The sequence below is a fragment of the Scyliorhinus canicula genome, chromosome 2 (assembly GCF_902713615.1).
Source record: "Scyliorhinus canicula chromosome 2, sScyCan1.1, whole genome shotgun sequence".
Lineage (NCBI taxonomy): Eukaryota > Metazoa > Chordata > Chondrichthyes > Carcharhiniformes > Scyliorhinidae > Scyliorhinus > Scyliorhinus canicula.
In genome coordinates, this window is record NC_052147.1 from 196,551,763 (window position 1) to 196,576,671 (window position 24,909).

Below are 24,909 nucleotides of genomic sequence, written 5' to 3' on the forward strand. Positions count from 1 at the left end.
CAAATGGGGCCAGAAAATCCCACCCTGTGACTTTTAATATTAGAACCCACGTTACTCTCGCTCCAAATCCAGGCATTTAGAATTCATTGGAAGTGAAAGAATAACAGGATGAACATGTAAATCGTCTCACAATCAACTATAGTATAATTAATTGCATGCGTGTAATATTGATACAAAGTATAAATACAGATATGTTCATGCTTTGGCCACCTTTTAATCAAATTTTGGGCTTTGTCTACATTTTATGCATCCACAATAGATGAATGTAACCATTGCTGTTCTATCTAGTGTATCATTGGTATATGTTTTTAGTATAATATCAACATCCTAATAATTTGATTTAAAAAACACTATAGTCAAATTTTTCTGTCCCAAATAGATAATTAGTATTTCCTTGGTTATAGGCCAGGGTCAAAGCAAGAAGGCTGCAAAACACAAAGCAGCAGCAGCTGTTCTTAATGTTCTGAATGGAGGAACTCTGCAGGATTTTGTATGTGATGCCATAAGGTGAGCAGACTGCTAGATCTCAAAAACTGTTTGATATTTAATTTACACATTCTTACAATGTAGTTAGCACCTGACCAAATGCAGAGCACATTTCTATTTTTTGAATGGTTTTGCTTTTAACAGTACAAGAGATCAAAATGTTTTTAAAAGAAATAAAGTACCGTAATGCTTTATTCCTGGACTGGATGTTTTATGAAATACATATATCAGTTACTCTCTTTTCAGCTATGCTTTGCCAAATTCTGAACCCATTACCTCAAAGCAGCCACACAATCCTCCCAATCCTATTGGTACACTTCAGGTGAGATGAGGATAGTCCTCTTTCTTTCATATAATTTGTGGTTTTAATTGTAATCTGTTTGCTCTGTGACTACATTGGTATTTTTTGGTGTAATTCATTAGGAATTGTTACAGCAGTTGTAGTGTCAGGCAAGGTGTAAATCAGGAAATTATAATAATAATAATATTTATTGTCACAAGTAGACTTACATTAACACTGGAATGAAGTTACTGTGAAAAGCCCATAGTCGCCACATTCGTGCGCCTGTTCGGGTACACTGAGGGAGAATTCAGAATGTCCAATTCACCTAACAGCACGTCTTTTGGGACATGTGGGAGGAAACCCAGGCAGACACAGGGAGAACGTACAGACTCTGTACAGACAGTGACCCAAGCCGTGAATCGAACCTGGGACCCTGGTGCTGTGAAGCAACAGTGCTAGGTGCATTTAACGGGAAGTGAGATTAATTTTCATATTGACTGCTCATGCCAAATTTGCACTAATAGTGTGGGGTGTACCTTTTTTATAGAAAGAAAAGTATTATAATTACATTTTCAACATTTTATACAGAAACTTAGGCAACTCCCCCCCCCCCCCCCAAAAAAAAAACCCCAAAAAGCAACTGCCCAACCACCTGCAGGAGGCACTCCTCCAGCCTAAGCGGCAGTACCTTGGTGTCCATATTTAACAAGCATATCGGCCAATATGACTCACACCCCACTGGCTCCTTACCTTTGTTTAAGAGAAGCGAAATAGACGCCTGTCCATTGTCACTGGAAGCAGACTCCTCACCACAGCACCCTCGAACATCCCCACCAGCAACAATGCCAACTTGTCTACAAACGTCTTACAGAATTCCAGCGGGTACCCATCCTTTTCCAGCGCATTCCCCATCTGCATTTTCCCATTCGCCGTCCACACCTCCCGCTGGCTTCTCCAATCCGGCCCTCCCCTCTCCCTCCCCATCTCTTTTCACCCCCCCGGGCATAGGATACTCCAATCCCTCCAAAAATGTAACATATCAAACTGATTCCCCAGGTTCTCTAACTATGCAGTTTCTTATAGCGGTCTGTAAAATACCCTTTTCACCTGCTCTGGCGCAGACAGCAACCTCTATGCTCCATCCTGAACCTGAACAATTTCCTGGGAGGCTGCCTGATGTCTGAGCTGGCCCGCCAACAAACGACTGGCCTTCTCCCCATATGCGTACACTGCTCCTTTGTCCACCTCATCTGGCGTACTGCTTTCCCCAAGAACAAAAGATCAAACCTCTTCTGCAACTCCTTCCTACTACCCAACAACTCGGGCGTGGGATCCTCTGCGTACTTCCTGTCTACTTACAAACTTTTGCCCACCAACAACTGGCATTCCTCCCTGGTCTCCCTGTCAACCTGTGCCTTACACCCTGCACCTCCGCTTTCAACGCCTCCCCATCGATGGTGAGATCTCCCTGTTATTGAACCTAACATAATTGTCTATGACTGCTGCCGTCCTCCCATAGAAACCCAACTCCGCCAATAACCCCATGTCCATCCGCTATGTTGGCCTCTGCCGGCCCCCTCTCCAAAACCACATAGTGGTGCATGATCTGAAACGACAATAGCCAAATGTTCAGCTTTCCTCTCACCCGGCACGATAAAGAAATCGATCCTCGAAAATACATTATGCGCTGGAGAGAGAAAAAAGAGCACTCCTTACTCCCCAGGTGCTGCAACCACCATAAGTCCGCTTTCACCCCCCTCCCCCTGCGGAAGGAATCAATGAGCACGCCTTCGACCGATCCAATCTTGGGTTCAACACCGTATTTAGGTCCCCACCCAAAACCAATTGATCATGCCCAAGCCCGGAATGGCTACCAACATCCTCTTCGTGAATCCCACATCATCCCAGTTTGGGGCATACAGGCTAACCAAGACCACTGACCTCCCCTCCAAAGTGCCCTTAACTATAAAGTATCTGCCCCTGTGATCAGCCATCACCTGTTCCATCTGGAATCTAACCCTCTTACTCACTAGTATTGCTAGCCCTGTGCCCTGCTATCAAAGCTGCAGCGGAACACCTGACTCGCCCAACCCTTCCGAAGCCATACCTGGTCCTTCACCCTCAGATGGTCTCCTGCAGCTGCACCACATCACCACTTAAGCTCTTCAAACACAAAAAGATTCTTACCCTCTTCACTGGACCACACAATCCCCGTATATTCCACATCACCATTCGGACTGGGGTGTCTCACCCCCATGCCTTCTCTATAGGCCATAACCTACCCACAGGGCATTCCTGCCCCCCACCAACATCTTGGGTCCGCCGCGCACCCAAGATGACCCCGGCCCTACCTCCCAGGTGGGACCTAGCCCTGTCCCCAGCCCCTGCTACCCACCCCATTCCAAAAATCCATCAGCCACTTACTTTCGACACATCTCCATTGATCCAGCCTCAGTGAAAATTGTCTGGAGACATGATCATGGTGGCAAACTTGCATTCTGACTGATGGTGGCAAATTGTTGATTTGCCTGCCTGAGGATCTGCCTTGTCATTACAAGTTCAGTCCATAAAAACAGATTGTGAAAATTCTTATTACGAAGTAAATGCAAGTCACTTAAAGGCAAAGATACAAAAAATAATAATGGAGAATAAGGAACTGGTAGAGACATTAAAATACTTTTCCATCTGATTTCCTAGCAAAAGACACAAAAAAAATAAATTTCAGCAATAGTGGAAAAACCAGAGGCCGAGTGGAAATGAGGAACGTCATGGTATTAGGAAAAAACATAGCGCTGGAGAAATTATTGGAACCTAAAATCTGGACCTGTCAGCCAGGGATTTAAAAGAGTCACTCTAGGTATAGTAGATATATTGATTTTTTTTTTCTTTCATTATTCCCTGCAACACTCCCCATGATTTGGGAGTGACAAGTATAAATCCGTTATTCGAGGAGGGAGGAAGAGGGAAACTGAACAATTGACCAATTAGTCCGAGATCAATAGCAGTGAAAGAATATATTATTAAGCACATAGTAATCGAGCAGTAGAGAATGATAATAAAATTAGACAGATTCCAATGAAATGGAAATCGTTTGATTAATCTGCATTTTTTTTGAGGCTGTAACTAGCAGCGTAGATAAGGGGAAACCAGTGGATGTAGTGTATTTGGATTTTTAAAAAACATTCAACAGCATATCACACAAGACTTTATTGGACAAAATTAAGGCTCATAAGATTGGGGGAGTGTATTATCATCAACTGATGACTGATTAATGGACAGAAAACAGAAGCAAGTCAGTAAAAAGTCATTTTCTAGTTCTCAGGCTGTAATTAGCATGGGGGGAGAGACAGGGGCACCACAAAGATCATAGAATTTACAGTGCAGAAGGAGGCCATTCGGCCCATCAAGTCAGCACCAGCCCTTGGAAAGAACACCCCACTTCAGCCACACTTCCAACCTATCCCTGTAACCCAGTAACCCCACCCAACCCTTTTGGACGCAAAGGGCATTTAGCATAGCCAATCCACCTAACCTGCACATCTTTGGACTGTGGGAGAAAACCGGAGCACCCGCAGGAAACCTACACAGACACGGTAAGAACGTGCAGACTCCGCACAGACAGTGACCCAATCCGGGAATCGAACCTGGGACCCTGGAGCTGTGAAGAAACTGTGCTAACCACTATGTTACTGTGCTGCCCCTATCAGCTATTTACAAAGTATTTTGATGACTTAAATTAGGGGACTGAGGGTAGAATATCCAAATTTGCTGAGAGAACCAAGTTTGGTGGGAAAATAATTTGGGAGGAAATAAAAAGACTGCAAAGGGATGTGAACAAGTTGAGTCAGTGAGCAAGAACATGGCAGATGGGGTATAATATGGGAAAGGGTGAAGTTATTTGCATTGGAAGGAAAATAAACAAGAATGTTTTTTTTTAAAATGGTGGGAGACTGTGAAATGTTGGCATTCAGAGGCACTTGGGTGTCCATGCATAAGAACCACTAAAAGTTAACATGCAGGTAACAGCACGCAGTTAGGAAAGTAATTGGTATTCAAGACTGGGATATTCATACAGAGAGACATACATTGAAAATAGAAGCAGGAGGAGACCATTTGGGCCTGCTCTGCCATTCATTATGATCATGGCTGATCATCAAATTCAATACCCTGATCCAGTCTTCCCCAACCCCCTCCCTTCATATCCCTTGAACCCTTTAGTCCCAAGAGCTATATCTGACTCCTTCTTGAAATTGCACATGTTTTCGCCTCAACTACTTCTTGTGATAGTAAATTCCACAGATCCACTACCACTCTGGGTGAAGAAATTTCTCCTTGTCTCAGTCCCAAAATACTTCCTCCTTATCCTCAAACTATGACCTCTAATTGTGGACTCCCCCACCATCGGGAACATTATTTCTGAATCTACCCTGTCTAATCCTGTTAGACTTTTATAAATTTCTCTGAGATTCCCTCGCACTCTTACCTTAACCAACTTAGTCTCTCATCTTATGCTGATGGCAGAATTCTCCGCTCCCCACGTGGCGTGGGAGAATCGTGGGAGGGCCTCCTGACATTTTTTGCGCCCCCCCCCCCCCATTTGGGGCATCTAGGGGCCCGATTGGCACGGGAGCACCACGACTGTGCTCGGGAGGGGACAGGCCCGTGATCGGTGCCCACCGATCATCGGGCCTGCGTCCAAAACGGACGCACTCTTTCCCCTCCGCCGCCGGGCAAGATCAAGCCGCCACGTCTTGCTGGGCGGCGGTGGAGAAAGACGGCACCGCGGGTTCGCGTCGTCTGCGCGCTGATGTCATCCACGTATGCGCGGTTTCCTGCACATGCGCGGATGATATCTGCGAAGCACCGTTCGGGCGTCATTTCCAGCGGCCGAGGTCGCGGCCGGGAACGACGGGGGCCTGCTCCTAGCCCCCTAGGTGGGGGTGAATTAGGTGCGGGGAGCGGGCCCCGAGGCCGTCGTGAACCTCGGCTGAGTTCGCGACGGCCTCCACGATTTTGGCCACCAGCAGAGAATTCCACCCTGAGTATCCACTAATAATATGCCTTCCTATTTTTGCTACCGAAGTGGATAACCTCGTGTTTATCCACACAATATTTCATCTGCCATGCATATGCCCACTCACTCAGCCTGTCTAAATCCTGCTGAAGCATCTCTGCATCCTCCTCACAGCTCACCCTCCCACTCAAGTTTGTATCATCTGCAAATTTGGAGACTTATACATTTAGTTCACTCATCCAAATCATTAATATATAATGTGAATAGCACAGATCCCTGTTGTACCCCACTACTCACTGCCTGCCAATCGGAATAAGACCCATTTATTCCAACTTTTTACTTCCTGTCTGCTAACCAGCTTCCGATCCATCTCAAGACACTACCCACAATCCTGCGCGCATTAATTTTACACGCCTATGGCAGACCGGAGGTGTAGGATTTATAAATGGCAGGTGGGACCTTTTCTGGGATTCCTTCCCTCATTCCCATCGTGGGATTTGGGTATAGTATCCACTCCCTGCTCAGCAATTCCACCCCTGTCTAATTCAATGCAGGGGCGGGCATTTTATAGCCCTACTATTTTCATGCAGTCAGGCCAATTTTGTTAGGAGATGTGTGGAACCACAGGAGTTGTCAACCGCTGTTCCAATTGGAGAACCAAAAAATAAAGTCACCTGCTCCTGGAATTCCTTCATTAACAGACTTTAAATTTAAAAAAAAAACAACCATCTGTTCTTTTAGTTTCAATAGTTAGATGCTGTGTTATCCAAATTGTGTTTTTACTGTAGTGATTCATCACGGGGCTCTGTGGTAAGTTGACTACTACATTGATGAGCATTGTGCAACTGTTGACATGTATGTTTTCCTTCCTTTGAAAAGTTGAAAATTGAAATTTTAATTTCTCTGCATTAAAAATTGAAGAAAATTCTGTTTGGAATCTCTAATATAATAATCGGAAGTGATTTTAAATGTCCAAAGCCATTTAAAAGTTTTTAAAAAGCTTCAGCAGTTATCAGTTAGAAAATGAAAAACTACAAATTGATTAACTGGCCATCTGTGTAGCTTAACAAATGCAGCTATCTGTGTTTGCAATTTCAATAGGCACCATCGTGAGTTGAAGTTGTTTTAATAGCTGAGCACATTCTGGAAGTTTTGTTGAGTTTTAAAAGTTCAGAACGATTTATCATAGCACGGACTGTATGGATATTTTGATTGACAGCTTTAAGAAGCTATTAAAGGATGATGTACTTTGTGAAATCACTGTTTTTGGTTTGTACAATAGCTTGATCACTTGAGAGGGTTAGATTTTTAACATTATTTTTTTACGTGAAGTTATTTTTCGTATGGTGTGTTTGAATTAGAAGTTTAAAAAATAAATATCCATTTAAAAGATATCCTGAGGACTGCCCATATTCTATACTGCTGAGTGGTTTGAGAGGACTCTTGAATGAAATTCGCTTATTGTCACGAGTAGGCTTCAATTAAGTTACTGTGAAAAGCCCCTATTTGCCACATTCCGGTGCCTGTCCGGGGAGGCTGGTACGGGAATCGAACCGTGCTGCTGGCCTTCTTCGTCTGCTTTAAAAGCCAGCGATTTAGCCCAGTGAGCTAAACCAGCCCCTTTGCTCACTTGGAGATGGTATGGAGGGCCATAGGGAATTGAGGGGGCACGAAGGCAGCATGGGGTTATTGGGACATGGAGGAGATATGGGGATTGAAGGGTGACGTCTAGAGGGCCTAATAACCTTTAATATAACTTGTGTGAAATCCCAGAGAACAGAGGCAGCCTGCTTTGGCACTTGCATACCTCTGTGCTGCCACTGAACTACCTCCAGAGGTAGCAGACTTCACAACATTCCGTCCCTGCCTCCTACGTAGAGGGCTGTGGATGTTCAGTCATTGGCCATAATTAAGACCAAAATTAACTTGTCTTTTGATTCTAGAAGACCGAGATATGGGGTTGGTGTGGGAAAGTGGACTTGAGGTAGATCAGCCATGGCAAAACAGACTTGAAGCGTTGAATGACTTATCTTCAATAATTCATTACAGTAGCAACTAGGTCAGGGTTTCTGAGAATTGTACAGTCAGACTACTAACCTATGGTTTACTAGGAATTGGTTGTGCACAAAGGATGGAGACTTCCAGAATACAGCGTTGCTGAAGAATCCGGTCCGGCTCACAAGAAAGAATTTACAATAACTTGCACAGTAGAAAAAATTGTTGAAACAGGTATGATTCGTGAATATTATATGTAAGTTCAAGTTGAGAGTTTGTATTTTAGTATGTATTCTTAAAACATTTGATTATGAAATAATGGTGTGAATTAATTTGCATTAACTCCTACGTTAATTAAATGTTTTTGTAAATTCCTTCTTGCTGTTTATGTTGTTGTTGAATGGAATGTGGGTGTCAGTGGCAAGGCCAGCATTTATTGTCCATCATTGAGAAGGTGCTGGTGAGTAGCCTTCTTGAGTTACTGCAATCAATGTATAGGTACACTCTGCAGGATGTGAGCCATGATTGAGTGTGCAAAATTAAACTATTTGCTGATGATTAGGTTTGTTTCATATAAAATTCACAGAATTTTGCCGTGCAGAAGGCCATTTGTCCTGTCATGTCTGCACCAGCTCTCCAAATGAGCAACTGCTCTAGTTCCATTCTTTCAGCTTCTCCCTGTAATCCTGCACATTCTTCCTTTTAAAATAACAGTCCAATTCCCTTTTGAATGCCTCAATTGAACCTGTCTCCACCACAGTCTCAGACAGAGCATTGCAGACCTTGGCCACTTGCACTGTGGACAAGTTTTTCCTCAAAACACTATTGCTTCTTTTACAAATTGCTTTAAATCTGTGCCCTCATTCGTGATCCTTTCACCATTGGGAACAGTTTATTGATATTCATTCTTTCAGATCCCCGTGATTTTGAATAACTACAAAATCCCTTCTCAGCCTTCTTTACAGTCCTAATTTCTCCACTCCTGTTTCAGAATGGAAGTTTCTCATTCCAGGAGCCAATCTCGAGCAGAGCGACAGGAAGAGTAGAATTCAGAGGACAGTCATATATTCATGACATTAGTTATTTCTATTAAGTAACCTCCAATATGAGTTTTCTCTGTAAACCCATCTTTTGGATTATAAATGTCAAACATAGGAGCAGTTCTTTGCCAGTGCACAATTCTTCAGTCTTTTTAATCCTATCAAGTGACATGGAATTTCTGTCTGTGCCCTTGCTGGTTGAAGCCAAACATACAAACTGACTCCCATCTTGCAGTGAGGTTTCTGCATAGAGTGTAGGCTGATGGGTAACTTCCATTCTGGATTGCATGTACCGTGTGGATGAATCCAGCTCCTGCACAACTCAGGTGAGTATCTTGTTGCAGGTGGCCACAAGGTCAGGGAGGTGGAAAAGCAAGAATAGTTTAAAGCTATTTAGGGGAAGGGGGCATTTCAGAGACAGAGTAAAACCCCATACCCAAACCAGCCAAGAGGAGGATCGCAGAGCCAGAATGAGGAAATGGTGTGTACAGCCAATATCAATTGAGATCCCTTCTCGTCCCTCTCCTGAATTAAAATCTACCTCTGACCAATTTTTTGGTTGCATTTGCTACTCTATGCTTTTGACTGCATAAACTTGATGGGTGGAAATGGAAGCAGGTAACCACAAAGAAAAGCACTGCCGGGCAGCATGTTGGTTTCACATCACCGTTCTTACTGCCAGTAAATTTCCTCAGTAGAAATGATAACCAGTCCAAAAATCTGCCTGTTTCGGGAATGTTAGCAGTGGAACTGCAGAAACTGGCTTAAGAGGTCTCGGGAGACCATGAGAAGGTGATCGAGGCGGTGATTTCCTCGATTCGAGGGGTTCTGGGTAAGATGGATGAGGTGGTGAAGCAGCAAGTGCAGGGCTACAAGATGTGCGGGTTGCTCTGTCGAAGCAGAGCGACCAGATCTCTTCTCTTTGGAGGTCGAAATGGCAACAGTGGTGGCTGATAAGACTTTAAGGGCTGACCGCAAGAAACTTCAGAGAGTCGTGAATACCGCCCAGTCCATCACACAAACCTGCCTCCCATCCATTGACTCCATCTACACCTCCCGCTGCCTGGGGAAAGCGGGCAGCATAATCAAAGATCCCTCCCACCCGGCCTTACTCACTCTTCCAACTTCTTCCATCAGGCAGGAGATACAGAAGTCTGAGAACACGCACGAACAGACTCAAAAACAGCTTCTTCCCCACTGTCACCAGACTCCTAAATGACCCTCTTATTGACTGACCTCATTAACACTACACCCTGTATGCTTCACCCGATGCCAGTGCTTATATAGTTACATTGTATATCGGGCGGAATTCTCCGCTCCCACAATAAATCGGGAAGGCCGTCGTGAACTCGACCGAGTTTCACGACGGCTCCCCACGTTCACGAGCGAGTCAGGCCCCGGAAATGGGCTAGGAGCGGGGCCGCAGGAACCACGGGGGCGATGACGCCAGAAGTGAGCGACGCCCGAATTACGGCACAATGACGCCGCTCCGCGTCGTATAAAGGCACGAGCGATGAAATCAACAGAGGGAGAGAAGATGACAGAGCCACGGAGGGTCACAACAATCACCCCCCACCCAACTCCCCACCGGGCATGAGGGGGGCGGGGGGGCGAGAGTGAGTGGAGGGTGGTTAACCAAGTTGTCACAGACCCACATGAGCGCTGCAACCCTCCTGGAGAGATGCCATGGTTTAGCTGCAACTCCCCCCCCCCCCCCCCCCCCCCCCCCCCCCCACAACCTGTGCCAATATCTGAACGCCCTGCTGATACCTGCCGAATTGTCATGATCTATCTATGCCCCCCACAACAGGACAAGACTGCTCACCACAAATTGGAGCGCAACAGGGCCGGAGGGGGTTCTCCCATTATGCATCCCCTGACCGTTTTTGAGCAGAGGGCACTGGACCTTGCTGGTGGATCTGGCACCCAGGACATCGCGCAATGCGAGGTTGGCGGTGCAGAACCAAGTGAGACAACCCTGCATGACAACCCTGCCCCCCAGCCCATCCTCTCTCCCCTCACACTCAGCCCACTGGACCCCCCCCCCCCCCCATCCTCTCTCCCCTCACACTCAGCCCACTGGACCCCCCTATCCCCTCTCCCCTCACACTCAACCCACTGGACTGGACCCCCATCCTCTCTCCCCTCACACTCAGCCCACTGGACCCCCCCCCCCCATCCTCTCTCCCCTCACACTCAGCCCACTGGACCCCCCATCCCCTCTCCCCTCACACTCAACCCACTGGACACCCCATCCTCTCTCCCCTCACACTCAGCCCACTGGACCATCCAACGCTCGGCCGAGCGTGTCTAAATAACCCCGTTTTATTCTGTTCCCTAGGGCGTGCTGCCGAACATACAGGGCCATCTGCTGCCACACCCAGCCGGACATCTGCCATCACCACCGCACCCAGGGCTGCACGCCAGAGGGTGGCAGGAGGTCAGCAAGGAGTGCCATCCTCCCAACCTGGGACCGGGCAGGCGCACACACAGCAACACAGTCAGCAGACCCACATGAGGGAGAAGAAGACATGGGTCGCGTGCGTCCTGCTGCCGGATATGATTGGGACGACGACACTGCAGAAATAATAACAGACGAGGACCTAGAGCTTGCGGCACTGCTGTCTCCCACACCATCCACCATCCCAGAGACACTCACCTCGGTTGGCCAATTAAGTGATGAGGCTCCTGGGTCACGGTCTGGTGTGCACCACACAGCTGAGCCGGTACAGCAGGTGGAGGTCGGAGCAGCCGAGGGACTGGACTGTCGGAGGGCAGCGCAGGCCCAGCATTCAGCTGGCTCCCAGACGTTTACTGGGTTCCTGGATTTACTCGACCCACCCGCAGAGCTGATGCATTTTGAAACCCAGGGACACAATGACGGGATGAGGGTTGTCTTCCAGCAGCTCCAGACTCCAGACGCAGTTAGAGGAGTCAAACCGCATCCAGGAGCAGCGAGTGGTGCCGCTCATGGCAGCCACCCAGGCCGACACCGCATGGGTGGCGTCCGCGGTCGAGGCAATGGATGAAACGGTTTTGGCAATGGGTCAGGTTCTGCAGGGCGCTAGGCTTAATGTGCACGCGTCATCCTCTGCCCTGGACAGGGTTGCCCTCTCACAGGCTGCAATGCGCCAGAGCCAGCATGACATTGCCAGCCCGCTACGGGCCCTGGCCGAGTCCCAGCAGGCCATGGCACAGTCCCAGCAGTCAGTCGCGGAGAGCATCAACCGCCTGACACACGTGCTGGATGGCGTCGCACACTCACAGGTTGAGGTCGCACAGTCCCTGGCGGGAATATCTCACTCCTTGGACTCCGTCTCTGCGAACCTTCGGACCCTGGTCGATACGGTTGCAGGCCTCCAGGACTGGCAGCGCCAGGTGTCGGTGGGGCGACGGGGCATCTCCCCGCTCGCACCTCCGTCCCGCAGTGAGGCCCGGGGGCCACCGGGCTCCCCGAGGGAGGAGGAGGTTCTGGGGCCCGTCCCATTAACTCCATCACGGGACGTCCCTGAACACTCGGCCTCCCCCCGTCCCATCCCTGGTGCATCGGGTGGGCAGCCAGCAGAGCAGGGTGGCACCATGTTATCTGAAACGCCCGCGGAGCAGCCTGGCCCATCAAGGCCAGGCTGCCCCAGAAAATGAGTGCCGACGGGGAGACATGTCGCAGGGGGTGATTCTCAGCAGTCCGCCTCCACTCCTGCTGTAGCATCTGGGGATTCACTTAGACGTAGTGGTAGGGCCCGTAAGGCAACGAAGAGGGACACATAGTAAGTTGGCATGGGTGAAGGGCACAGATTAGTTGTAGGGGCTAGGGCATCTGTACATAATGTTTTTTTTTTTAAAATAATTTTTATTGAAAGAGTTTTTCCATACAGACATTTACCCCTACTAATTTTTAAATTATTTACAACACAATCCCTCTAGGCAAATATCCCTCCCTCGCCCGCCCTCTTGCGCGCACCATTCCTCCCCCCCCCCCCCCCCCCCCCCCAAGCACCAACTTAACAAACAAGGCAGCCTACAGTTTCAGACATGAGCAGCGAGCAGACTTGCCCGCGTTACAGTCGTACATGTCCCCCCACGACCATTGCTGCCCCCCCTCCCCTCCCCCTCCCCTCCCCCTCCCCTCCCCCTCCCCTCCCCCTCCCCTCCCCCTCCCCTCTCCCCCCCCCCCTCCCCTCTCTCTCCCCCCCCCCCCCCCCTCCCCTCTCCCCCGAGAGCACCCTATCACTCGCCCCCTTACTGGGGAGCAGGGGGAACCCCTCCACCTGCCGCCAAGCAAATGCCTTCACTTGTAAATATCTGAACATGTTTCCCGGGGGGAGCTCAAACTTCTCCTCCAGCCCTCCCAGGCTCGCAAACCTCCCCTCTATAAACAGGTCCTTCAGCTGCCGTATGCCCACCCTGTACCAGCTCTGAAATCCCCCGTCGATGTTCCCCGGGATGAATCTATGGTTCCCTTTTATTGGCGCCGCCAACAGACCTCCCATTTCCCCCCTGTGTCGCCTCCACTGCCCCCATATCTTGAGGGTGGCCGCCACCACCGGGCTCGTGGTGTACCTCGTGGGGGGGAGCGGCCATGGTGCCGTTACTAGGGCCCCCAGGCTTGTGTTGCCACAGGACGCCCTCTCCATTCGTTTCCAAGCTGCCCCCTCCCCTTCCATCATCCACTTGCGCACCATCGACACATTTGCCGCCCAGTAATACCCCGAGAGATTGGGTAGTGCCAGCCCTCCACTGCCCCTACTCCGCTCCAAAAAGACCCTCCTCACCCTTGGGGTGCCGTGCGCCCACACGTAGCTCATGATGCTACTCGTTACCTTTTTGAAGAAGGCCCTAGGGAGGAAGATGGGCAAGCACTGAAATAAAAACAAGAACCTTGGGAGGACCGTCATTTTGATTGACTGCACCCTCCCCGCCAGCGACAGCGGTACCATGTCCCACCTCTTAAATTCCTCCTCCATCTGTTCCACCAGCCTGGAAAAGTTCAACTTGTGGAGGGTCCCCCAGTTCCTTGCCACCTGCACCCCTAAGTACCTAAAGCTCTTTCCTGCTCGCTTGAAGGGGAGTCTCCCAATTCCCTCTCCCTGGTCCCCCGGGTGTATCACAAAAACCTCGCTTTTGCCCAAATTTGGTTTGTACCCCGAAAAGTCCCCAAACTCTGCTAATAGTTCCATTATCTCCGGCATTCCCCCTTCTGGGTCTGCCACGTACAGCAGTAGATCATCCGCATACAGCGATACCCGATGTTCCTCCCCTCCCCATGTCAGTCCTCTCCACCCCCCTGAACCCCTCAGTGCCATCGCCAACGGTTCAATCGCCAGTGCGAAAAGTAAGGGGGATAGGGGACATCCCTGCCTGGTCCCTCGGTGGAGCCCGAAATACTCCGACCTCCTCCCGTTTGTCACTACACTCGCCGTCGGGGCCGAGTAGAGCAACTTCACCCACTTAATAAACCCTTCCCCAAACCCAAACCGTTCCAACGTCTCCCACAGGTACTCCCACTCCACCCTATCGAATGCCTTCTCCGCGTCCAGCGCTACCACTATCTCAGCCTCCCCCTCCACTGCCGGCATCATAATTACATTCAGCAATCTCCGCACGTTCGTGTTGAGCTGCCGCCCCTTCACGAACCCCGTCTGGTCCTCATGGATTACCCCTGGCACACAATCCTCTATTCTAGCTGCCAGGATCTTTGCCAGCAACTTGGCATCCACGTTCAGAAGCGAGATAGGCCTGTAGGACCCGCACTGCACGGGGTCTTTATCCCGCTTCAATATCAGGGAGATCAGAGCCTGCGACATTGTCGGGGGCAGAACCCCCCCCTCTCGCGCCTCATTAAAGGCTCGTACCAGTACCGGTCCCACCAAGTCCACATTTTTCTTATAGAATTCCACCGGGAACCCATCTGGCCCCGGCGCCTTCCCCGCTTGCATCTGACCTATTCCCTTGACTAGCTCCTCTAGCCCTATTGGCGCCCCCAGCCCTTCTACCAGCCCCTCCTGGACCCTTGGGAACCTCAATTTGTTTAGGAAGTCCTCCATTCCCCCTCTCCTCGTCGGCGGCTCAGACCGATACAACTCCTTGTAAAAATCCCTGAAGACCCCGTTCACTTCTTGCCCCTTCTGCACTACCTTCCCGCCCCTCTCCTTCACTCCCCCAATCTCCCTAGCCGCATCTCGTTTGCGAAGCTGGTGTGCCAGCATCCTGCTCGCCTTTTCCCCATACTCATAGACCGCGCCCTGTGCCCTTCTCCACTGCGTCTCTGCCTTCCTGGTGGTCAGCAGGTCGAACTTGGCCTGCAGGCTGCGCCGTTCTCCCAGCAGCCCCTCCTCTGGTGCCTCCGCATATCTCCTATCCACTTCCAATAGCTCCCCCACCAGCCTCTCCCTCTCCTGCCTCTCCTTTCTTTCTCTGTGTGCCCTTATGGAGATCAGCTCTCCCCTGATCACTGCCTTCAGGGCCTCCCAGACCATCCCCACCTGCACCTTACCCGTGTCATTCAAGTCCAGATAGCTCTCAATGCTCTTCCGGACCCTTTTACACACCTCGTCGTCCGCTAACAGCCCCACATCCAGCCGCCACAGCGGGCGCTGGTCCCGCGCCTCCCCCATTTCCACATCCACCCAATGTGGTGCATGATCAGAGATCGCAATGGCCGAGTACTCAGCTTCCCGTACCCTCGGGATCAGCCCCCTGCTCAACACGAAGAAATCGATTCTGGAGTACACTCTATGGACGTGGGCTGTACATAATGTTAACCATTAAACTCACGGTTTCACCTAACTTGTAAGACCGTGTGATTTTTCCGTTGCCACAGGGATCATGATAGTGACCGAGTGTTGCTGGGTTTGACGAGCAGTGAAACTTCGGTGCCAGGTGTGCAGTCCCTCCCCCCCCAACCCCCTCCCACAGCTACCCCACGCGGGCACGTGATGGAGTGTCCCTGACGAACTCGGTGACCACCGAGATGGATGGTTCAGCTATTGCCATGAGTCAGATCATTAATGAGGACGGCACCGGCTGTCCTCGCCGGTGCCGTCATGCCGCCTCCTGGGCATTACTAGCACCCGGGTCCTGTCTGCGTGCTGCGCCCAACACTCCACCAACCTCCTCCTCCTCCTGCTCCTCCGTGTTGGCACCACTGCCAGTGGCTTCTCCCTCCGCCTCCTCCACGAGGGCATCTCCCCTCTGCATCGCTATGTTGTGCAGCGCACAGCAGACCACGACAATGTGAGCGACCCTCTCAGGCTGGTATTGCAGGGTCCCTCCGGAGCAGTCCAGGCACCTGAATCTTATTTTCAGGAGGCCAAAGCAGCGCTCCACCACACCCCTGGTTGCGGCATGGGCCTCATTGTAAAGGGTCTCCGCATTGGTCTGAGGCCTCCGTATGGACGTCATCAGCCACGACCTCAGTGGATAACCCCTGTCGCCCAGCAACCAGCCCCTCAGCCGGGGTTGCCGTCCCTCAAACAGAGCAGGGATGAACGACTGCGCAAGAATGTACGCATCATGCACACTGCCAGGGAACCTAGCGCACACGTGCATGATCTTCATGTGGGGGGTCGCATACCACCTGGATATTCATGGAGTACGTCCCCCTCCTGTTTGTGAACACCTCCCTGTTGCCTGCAGACGAGCGCATGGGGACGTGAACACAATGACCCCCTGCACCATCGGTATCCCGGCCATGTTGGCAAATCCACGAGCTTGTGAATCTTGACTTGCTCGGTCCTCGGGAAAGGTGATGTAGCGGGTGGCGATGCAATAGAGGGCGTCGGTCACATCTCGGATGCACCTGTGCACCGATGCCTGGGTGATCCCGGAGAGGTCCCCGCTCGGAGACTGGAAGGAGCCGGTTGCATAAACGTTCAGTGCCACCGTCACCTTGATGGCAACCAGGATCGCGTGTCCTCCCGTTCCACGTGGGGCGAGGTGCGCCACGGGGTGACAGATATGTGTCACCGTCTCTCTGCTCAACCGGAGTCTCCTCCTGCAGGTGATGTCGGCATCGTCTGGAATGAGATCCGGGCACGGTACACCCTAGGCCTCGCTCGTCGCCTCTGGCGCCTTGGCTCCACCATCAATGCCTCCTCCTCCTCACCCCCATGTTGCTCGACGACGGGCCACTCCACGCCCATTCCCTCCGCTCCCGCAGCTGGCCCTGCACTGGTGTGGCTGTGGACGCTGCTCGATCTCCAACTGCAGTGCAGCAGCCCCAATCACTGCGCTGAACATAGCTGTTCTGTTTGAATACATTTTGCTTACCTACAGAAGGGTGGTCGGGGGCAGAGAAACGACATGTTAGACGGAGGTTATTCGACACCTCGGCAGCCGCCTGCCACGGGATACCTGTGTGTCCCGGTGGCCTGGTCGCGCTGCTGACACGCGGCCAGCCTAACCACATGTCACTTTCTGCGTCCAACGGGCAGTTAACAACACGTCCTCCTCACCGGTGCGTCAGTGGCCTGTGGCCATAAGCCACAGGGCAACCAGCGGCCGTGTCCTCGTGACCGTCCTGCCATGGCAGGGCGGCTGACATGTTGCATCCGGGGGTGGACGACCCAATCCACTCCATCCCTCTCTCTCTTCCCCCCCCCTTCTCCATCCCTCTCTTCCCCCCTTCTCCCTCCCTCTCTCTCTCCTCCCCCCTCCCACTTCTCCCTCTCCCCCCTCCCACTTCTCCCTCTCCCCCCACCCACTAGCCGCAACGTTCTCGGGGATCCCTTCCCCAGTTTGCCGAGACTCCGGGACGGTCCACTCACCTCCTAACTCCTCGTCAGCCAGCACAACTGGCTGGCGACTTTTAAAAGCAGGTGTGGACGGCGACGCCATGACATGGCGTCACAACGTCAGGACTCATAGCGGGGGTTTTGGCTCCGTTGGGCGACTCTCTGTGGTTTTGCATGCAAAACCCGATTACGGACATTTGGCCGGTTGGGAGAATAGCGGGAGCGCGTCGGACCGGCGTCGCGGGAAAAAATGGCGCTGCACGCTATTCTCCAAACCGGCGTAACATCGGAGAATCGCGCCCCTTGTGTTGCCCTATTATGTATTTTCTTTTATTCCCTTTTCTTCCCATGTACTTAATGATCTGTTGAGCTAAAATACTTTTCACTGTACCTCGGTACACGTGACAATAAACAAATCCAATCCAATCCTTGAAAATCGGTCAAGATGGCAGAATCTGGGGGTGGTTGGGTTGGGTTGCCGGAGGAGCATGAGGACCCAAACCTGACACAGTTTATGGCGCAGTTGCTCTGGAAGATGGTCGGGGTGGCCCCTCTCAAGCTGGATCAAGCCCACAGGTTGGTGAGGCAGAAGCCCCGTGCTGGTGAGCCACCTTGTGCGATTATTGTGCAATTCCACAGCTATCAAGATAAAGAATTTTTACGATGCGCAAAGGAGCATCAGAATAGCAGTGTTAAAGCCACGAGGAGAGAATATACCACTATGTTGGAGTGGAGCTGGCCAGGAGGCATGCAGCTTTTAATAAGGCTAAGGTGCTTTACCTCAGGCGCCTTTGGGTGACCTATGAGAATAAAGACCACCACTTCAAGACTCCAGTGGAAGCTGAGATGTTCATCCAAAGAAATGGACTGGGGTTGAAATATTTGCATTTTTTCTGGGTTGAGGGATGTCTGTTCGGAGGTAGGTGAGGATTGTTTGTTTTTTCTGCCTATCTTCTTTCTTATCAATGGTTGAAGGGGTGTAGATGGGGCTGTTTTATAACCTTACATGTAGAATTGTTTTGTGAGGGTTGTTGGGATGGGTGTTGTTTATTGTTAATGTTGCTTTTTTTTGGAATTAATAAAGTTGGTTTTGGGCAGAGGGTTGGTTTAGGTGTTTTGGAATTTATGAGTAGTACTATGTGCGGAGGCCACCCCGCTAGCTGGATTAGATAGTCAACGGAAATGAAAGGAGGGGGTTATCTGTGGCTTGTATGATGGGGGTTTATTAGGTATGAGTTTTGAGGTTATTGTTATTGGGTGGGTTGAGTTTGGTGAGGGGAGGGGGGGGGGGGGTGTATTTGGTGACCTGCTTGTGGTTTACTTGGTTGATTGGGTGTGGTGTTGGGAGGGGGTTTATTTTTTTGACGGTGGCTGGGGACTTTTTGTCTGGTTATGTTGGGGGATCTGGTGGTCATTTTGGGTTGGCCTGGTGTCGCCTCTTGGTGTGGTTGCTGGACAGCCTCACAAGGCAGGAGCCAATCTGGGGAAGTTGGTTTTTCGCTTGACCAGGTCTAGTTTTCGTTATCTGGGAGTCCGGGTAGCCCCTTACCTGGCTCGCTACAGAAGTTGAATTTTGGGGACCTGGTTAAAGCGTTGAAGGAGGACCTAAAAGATATGATAACATCCTGCTGACTTTGGCAGGGAGGGTTCAATCGGTCAAAACGAATATCCTTCCAAGATTTCTATTTTGCTTCAGTGCCGTCCCATTTTCCTTTCAAAATCTTTCTTTGCGGGAGTCAATAAGATGACCTGCATTTATTAGGACAGGCAGGACCACATGGGTCCATAAAGGACTTCTATAAAGGGATTGGCAGTTAGGGGCCTTGTGTTGCCCAACCTGTGGTACTATTATTGGGCAGCAGGAGCGGTAGTGGTATGGGAGGACTGAGTCCATCTGGGGCGGATGGAGAGGAATGGCTATAAAGGCACCAGTTTGAGCGCATTGGTCACTGCTCTCCTTCGTTTTCTCTGATGAAATGGACTGCCAATCCAGTGGTGGTGGCTACCTTTAAAATATTGGGACAGTTGTGACGACACTCTAAACTGGGTGCTATGTCGGTACCGGCGGTTTTTGAATACGTCATTTGGGGCTTGGTGGGAGAAGGGGTTTAGAGCAGTTTGGTAACTTATTTGTAGGTGCTAAGTTTGCTAGTTTTGAAGAGTGGCTGGAGAATTTAAGCTTCTAAGAGGTAACCACTTTCAGTACTACTAAGGCTGACAGGGTTATCTAGGTGGTTGATGTAAGGGAGGGGAGGGTGTCTGATGTGTCTGACAGACGTGTCTGAGGGTGGTCGGCTGGTGTCGATGGAGCAGGTCCTGTTGGATGAGATTAAAAGGAAATGGGAGGAGGGGTTGGGCCAGATGTTTGAGGGAGGAGCCTGGCACGAGGCTCTTATCAGAGTCAACTCTACTGTCTTGTGCACTAGGCCCAGCCTGATTCAATTTAAGGTGGTGTATAGGGCACATTTGACTACGTTTTCGCAGAGGTAGAGGATAGATGCGAGCGGTGCTCTTGGAGCCCGGCACATCATGTATACGTTCTGTCTTGCACTAACCTGGGTCTCCTTCTTCAGAATCATGTCGAGAATTCTTGGGGTTGATTTGGAACCATGCCCTTCGGTGGATATTTTTGTGTTCTCCGATTTCCTGGAGTTGCAGACGGGTGAAAGCGGATGCCCTTGCTTTGCTTTCTTAATGGCCCAAAGGCAAGTTGTTTGGTTGGAAGTCTTCAGCACCGCCCAGTGCAGCAGCATGGTTAAGCAACTTGATGGATGGAAGGGCGGTGCAGTGGATAGCACTGCTTCCTCACGAAGCTGAGGTCCCAGGTTCGATCCCGGCTCTGGATCACTGTCCGTGTGGAGTTTGCACATTCTCCCCGTGTTTGCGTGGGTTTCACCCCCATAACCCAAAGATGTGCAGGCTAGGTGGATTGACCACGCTAAATTGCCCCTTAATTGGAAAAATATAATTAGGTACTCTAAAAAATTTTTTTAAAGCGACTTGATGGAGTTTTTATTCTTGAAAGAATCAAGTATATAATGAGAGGGTCGGCTGAAAGGTTCTACCTGAGGGTGGCAGCCGTTTATTTCCTATTTCAGGGAGTTGGTTACCGTCAGATGTTGGGCAGGGGTTTTGGGAGATGTTGAAAAATGTATTAACAAAATTATATTTTGGAAAAATAGGGCTTTTTAGTCTAGATTTATTAGATTAACTTCATTTAAATTCCACATCTGTTGTGACGGGGTGCCTCCTTTGCTGGGTTCCTCCAGAAGCAAGGTGTAAGTGATTGCATCCGTGTGGCCAAGTGACTAGCCAGTGAGTTTCAGGGGATAGTGTTATAGTCGTTATGTTACTGGACTAATAACCCTGAGGCTTGGACTAATCAGAAAACCTGAGTTCAAATCCCATCACAACAGATGTGGAATTTAAATGCAGTTAATCAAATATATCTGGACTAAAAAGCTACTGTGAGCTTGGTGACCATGGATCTACCAGATTGTTGTGAAAACCCCATGTGGGAATGTCCTTTTTACCCCTTCTAGCCAATATGTGACTCTTGACCCACAAAAATATGGTTGACTCATAACTGCCTTCCGAAATGTCCTAGTGTGGTGGCCCATACGTACACTGGAGACTTTCAGTAATTAACAAAGAGGTTTATCGATGGAAGGCAAAAGGCAGTTGAATAACGGGGACAGAACACAATATAACCGGTCTTAACATTTGGGTTCCCTGATCCAAACTGCCCGGGGCCCTGCTCTATCAACTCCAATCCACCTCCCCCAGTCCCTTACTAAAACTACATACAGAAGTTACAACTGTCTTTTAAAAATATATTTCATTCCAAACACAGTCAAATACATACAGTAAATAACACCACAAAATAAATATGTTATGCACAGTTTGTCAATTTCTCCAACCTTTTCACCCCTAAACCGCCCCCCCCCCCCCCAAAAAAAACTGGTGACAACCAAGTCCTCAAAGACTGATAGAAACGGCCTCCACCACACGTAAAATCCCTCTTCCGACCCCCTAAGGGTGAACTTAATCTTTTCCAGCCTTAAGAATTCGTACAGATCCCCCAACCACGCTGCCGACCACTAACTCAGTAAAATCAATCGCCGGGCAATCAGAGTGGTGAAGGCCACAACATTGACCCCCTTCCCCTCCAGCAACCCTGACAAGTCTGTCACCTCAGAAACCGCCACCAAAGAGCACTGCATCATCCTGACCCCCATGATCCCCAACAAAGTCTCAAACATTGCTTTCCACACTCCCAAAACATAGGAATGTGGTTCACCTGCTCTCTATTCAAGTGGTAGATATACTTTCTGACAGTCTTCCCGTTCACATTGACCACATAAGACGCTGGCCTTGACTGGGCCACATCCTCCATTCCCAGCAAAAACCCACTCCGGGATCCAGGTGAATTGGCCTCAACTGACGCAGCTGGTTGAACAGAAATTGGAGTCCCTGGCTCCCTTTGGCTGGGTAGAGTTACAGGAGTTTTCATGACGGCAGGTGGATTTGTCGACTCCAAGTTGGGGATCGCTGCCAATCTATTCAAGTGGTAGATATACTTTCTGACAGTCTTCCCGTTCACATTGACCACATAAGACGCTGGCCTTGACTGGGCCACAACCCATTCTTCTAACCAAGGCAAACCTGAACCTTAATTACGGACCAAAACCAGGTCTCCACCTGGAAAGACCTGTCGCCCTTTACTCAACGATGACTCTTCTGGGAGGCCTGACTTGCCTTCACCCTCCCTACCAAATTTGGAAACACAAGATCCAATCGGGATCCCAATTGACGGGCCATGTGCAGCTCAGCTGGTGTGAACCCCATGGTTGAATGAGGGGTTGAGATGTACGACAACAAAGAATTAGCCAATCTCTAGCGGAGTTTATAAAATTGCTTTTTCAAGCCATACTTGAAATTTTGGACCGGCCCGCTCAGCCAGACCGTTCGACGCTGGGTGGTATGAAGTTGTCCTTGTGCGCCGTATGCCATTAGCCCGCACAAAAACTTGGAAATTATCGTCGGTGAAGGGGTTGCCATTGTCCAAAGCAATTTATTCGAGAAGCCCATAAATGGCAAACACTCTGCAAGGTATCTACCGTGGCCACTGAAGTAATGGTCCCCATCTTTTGAACTGATAGCCACTTAGAGTGGGCATCCACCAGCACAAAAAACATCTTGCCCATATAACCAACCCTGGTCCATGGGCGACCTGGGCATTCCCAAAGGTGAAAGGTGATGGAAGGTGGCAAAGATTGCTGAATTTAGCAAGGGTGGCACTAGTGAACTAGTTCAATGGCTTTGTCTATGTCTGGCCACCAGACTTTAATCCCTGCCCACATCTTCATCTTTGTCTGCTCTGGATGGGCGCTGTGTAACTCCGGGGTGCCCCTCTGGCCTGAGGAGAGACAACCACCCATGATCCCCACAGAATCATATTCACATGTCAACTCGTCCTGGCGAGTGAATTAGGGCCTCAGATGTTCAGACTTCTTATCATGTTCGTTTAACCTGTGAAATAATAGGTCTCTTTGATCCAGTTACGGATATGCCCCACGAACACTCTTTAGCGTACCTAGTAAATTTAAAGCTAGAATTATCTCCTGGGATATAGGTGGCGGTGGAATGCTCTTGGGTACGGGCAGGCAACTTAATCCATCCACATTAGTAATTTGCGTACCAGGACGGCGCTGTAAAGTGTAGTTGTAAGCTGCCAACAACAAGGCGCTACGCTGTACCCTCACTGAGGGTATGGGCGTTTAGGTTTCTCTTCCCTTAACAGGCCCAGTAATGACTTGTGGTCAGTCACTCCATTGAACATTGATCATACTGGTGGAATTTCTTCACATCAAATATAACCGCTAAGCCCTTCTCCTCCATCTGGGCATAGTTTTGTTCTGCTTCAGAAAGGATCCTTGAAGCAAAGGGAATAGGGCATTTCGAACCATCTCCCATTTTGTGTCAGCACGTTTAATTTCCCCGGGTCAAAATACGCCAAGAGGTTTGAAGGCTGTAATGTTTGCTTTGTGACTCAGAAGGCTTTGTCTTGAGGCTCCCTCTATTGCCACCATTGATTTTTCCTTAATAACTGGTATGATGATGCCAATATTATGGCTAAATTTGAAAGAAACCTTCCATTTTCATTGATCATACTGAGGAAGAATTTAAGCTTGCTGACATTTTTGGGTTCAGGGATATCTCATATGGCTTGGACCTTTTCTTCCAAGGATGTAACCCTGTTGCATCAACGGAAAAATTTGAGATAAGTCACTTCTGAGGCCTGAAAAGTACATTTTTCACTTTGTAGCCGGACCCCTGCATCACAAAACCTCTTTAATACTTCCTCTTGGCTGTTCATGTGTTTTTCTGGTGTAATGCGGGTGACTGGCACGTCATCAAGGTAAACCATCACTGGGAATACCCTGGATGATAGTGGAGGCTAAAGCAAGGCTGAAGCAATGCTAAAGGACGATCTAGTATACTGGAAGAGGCCTTTGTGGGTATTGATAGCAGCAAACTCTGAGATTCCTCCTCCTACCTGCTATTTCTAGTAGCAGGTAGACATGACTGAGGTCCAATGTTTAATAGGTGAGGACCCCGCCAGCTTAGCATAGAGGTCCTCAATTCGTGGAATGGGATACCAATCGACCTGGGCTGGCTGATTTACGGTCAGTTTATAGTCTTCACAAATCTTTATCGAACGATCGGGTTTAAGGGCAAGTGACTATTTGGACCAGCTCTTCCAATTTCTTTAGCTCTGCTTCAATATTCTAATGCAATGCATCTATATGTTCTGAAGAACGTGAGCATTAAATCCGAATTGAAATATGTCTTGGCTTTTATGCCCTTAATCCGGCCCAATTCTTTGCGGAAGACATCTTCATACTTCCTTAAGATATCTTGGAGGACGGCGTCAGATACTTTGAAGATTACCAGCCCATTGAGCCTAATCTTCTGTAACCAGTCTCTTCCCAACAGACTGGATCCATGTCCTTCCATGACAACCAAAGGCTGATTGGCCTCCTGCCCTCTGTAGGCCACTGAGGTATCGGCTGTTCCGAGGATCTTCAGAATTCCGCAGTATATGTTCAAAGCTTGGCAGTAGTGCTCTTCAAGCTTAAAGACTGCCTTCCTGCACGAAGATATTGGAAAGTCTGCTCATCCATTACAGTCACTGAAGCCCTGGTTTCGACTTCCATTTTAAGGGGTCTATCATTTACCCTGTGACGATTTCAATTGGAGCCGTCTTATTCAGTTGGAATGCATTCAACTGATACATTGCATGCTGTTCTGTTCAGTGGCACTGTGGACTGTTGCTGCTTTTTTTCTTTTTGCATT

The 24,909-nt window shown here is 49.6% G+C and overlaps 1 protein-coding gene across 1 annotated transcript in view; it reads left to right on the forward strand.

Moving 5' to 3' along the window:
* Nucleotides 1-24,909, forward strand: part of LOC119961861 (interferon-inducible double-stranded RNA-dependent protein kinase activator A homolog A-like) — a 57,196-nt gene that overhangs the window by 16,473 nt on the left and 15,814 nt on the right. Inside the window, exons 3-5 of the mRNA XM_038789298.1 lie at nucleotides 405-507; nucleotides 733-808; nucleotides 7,895-8,012. Coding sequence (XP_038645226.1) covers nucleotides 405-507; nucleotides 733-808; nucleotides 7,895-8,012 — 297 coding nt within the window. The remainder of the gene's footprint in view (nucleotides 1-404; nucleotides 508-732; nucleotides 809-7,894; nucleotides 8,013-24,909) is intronic.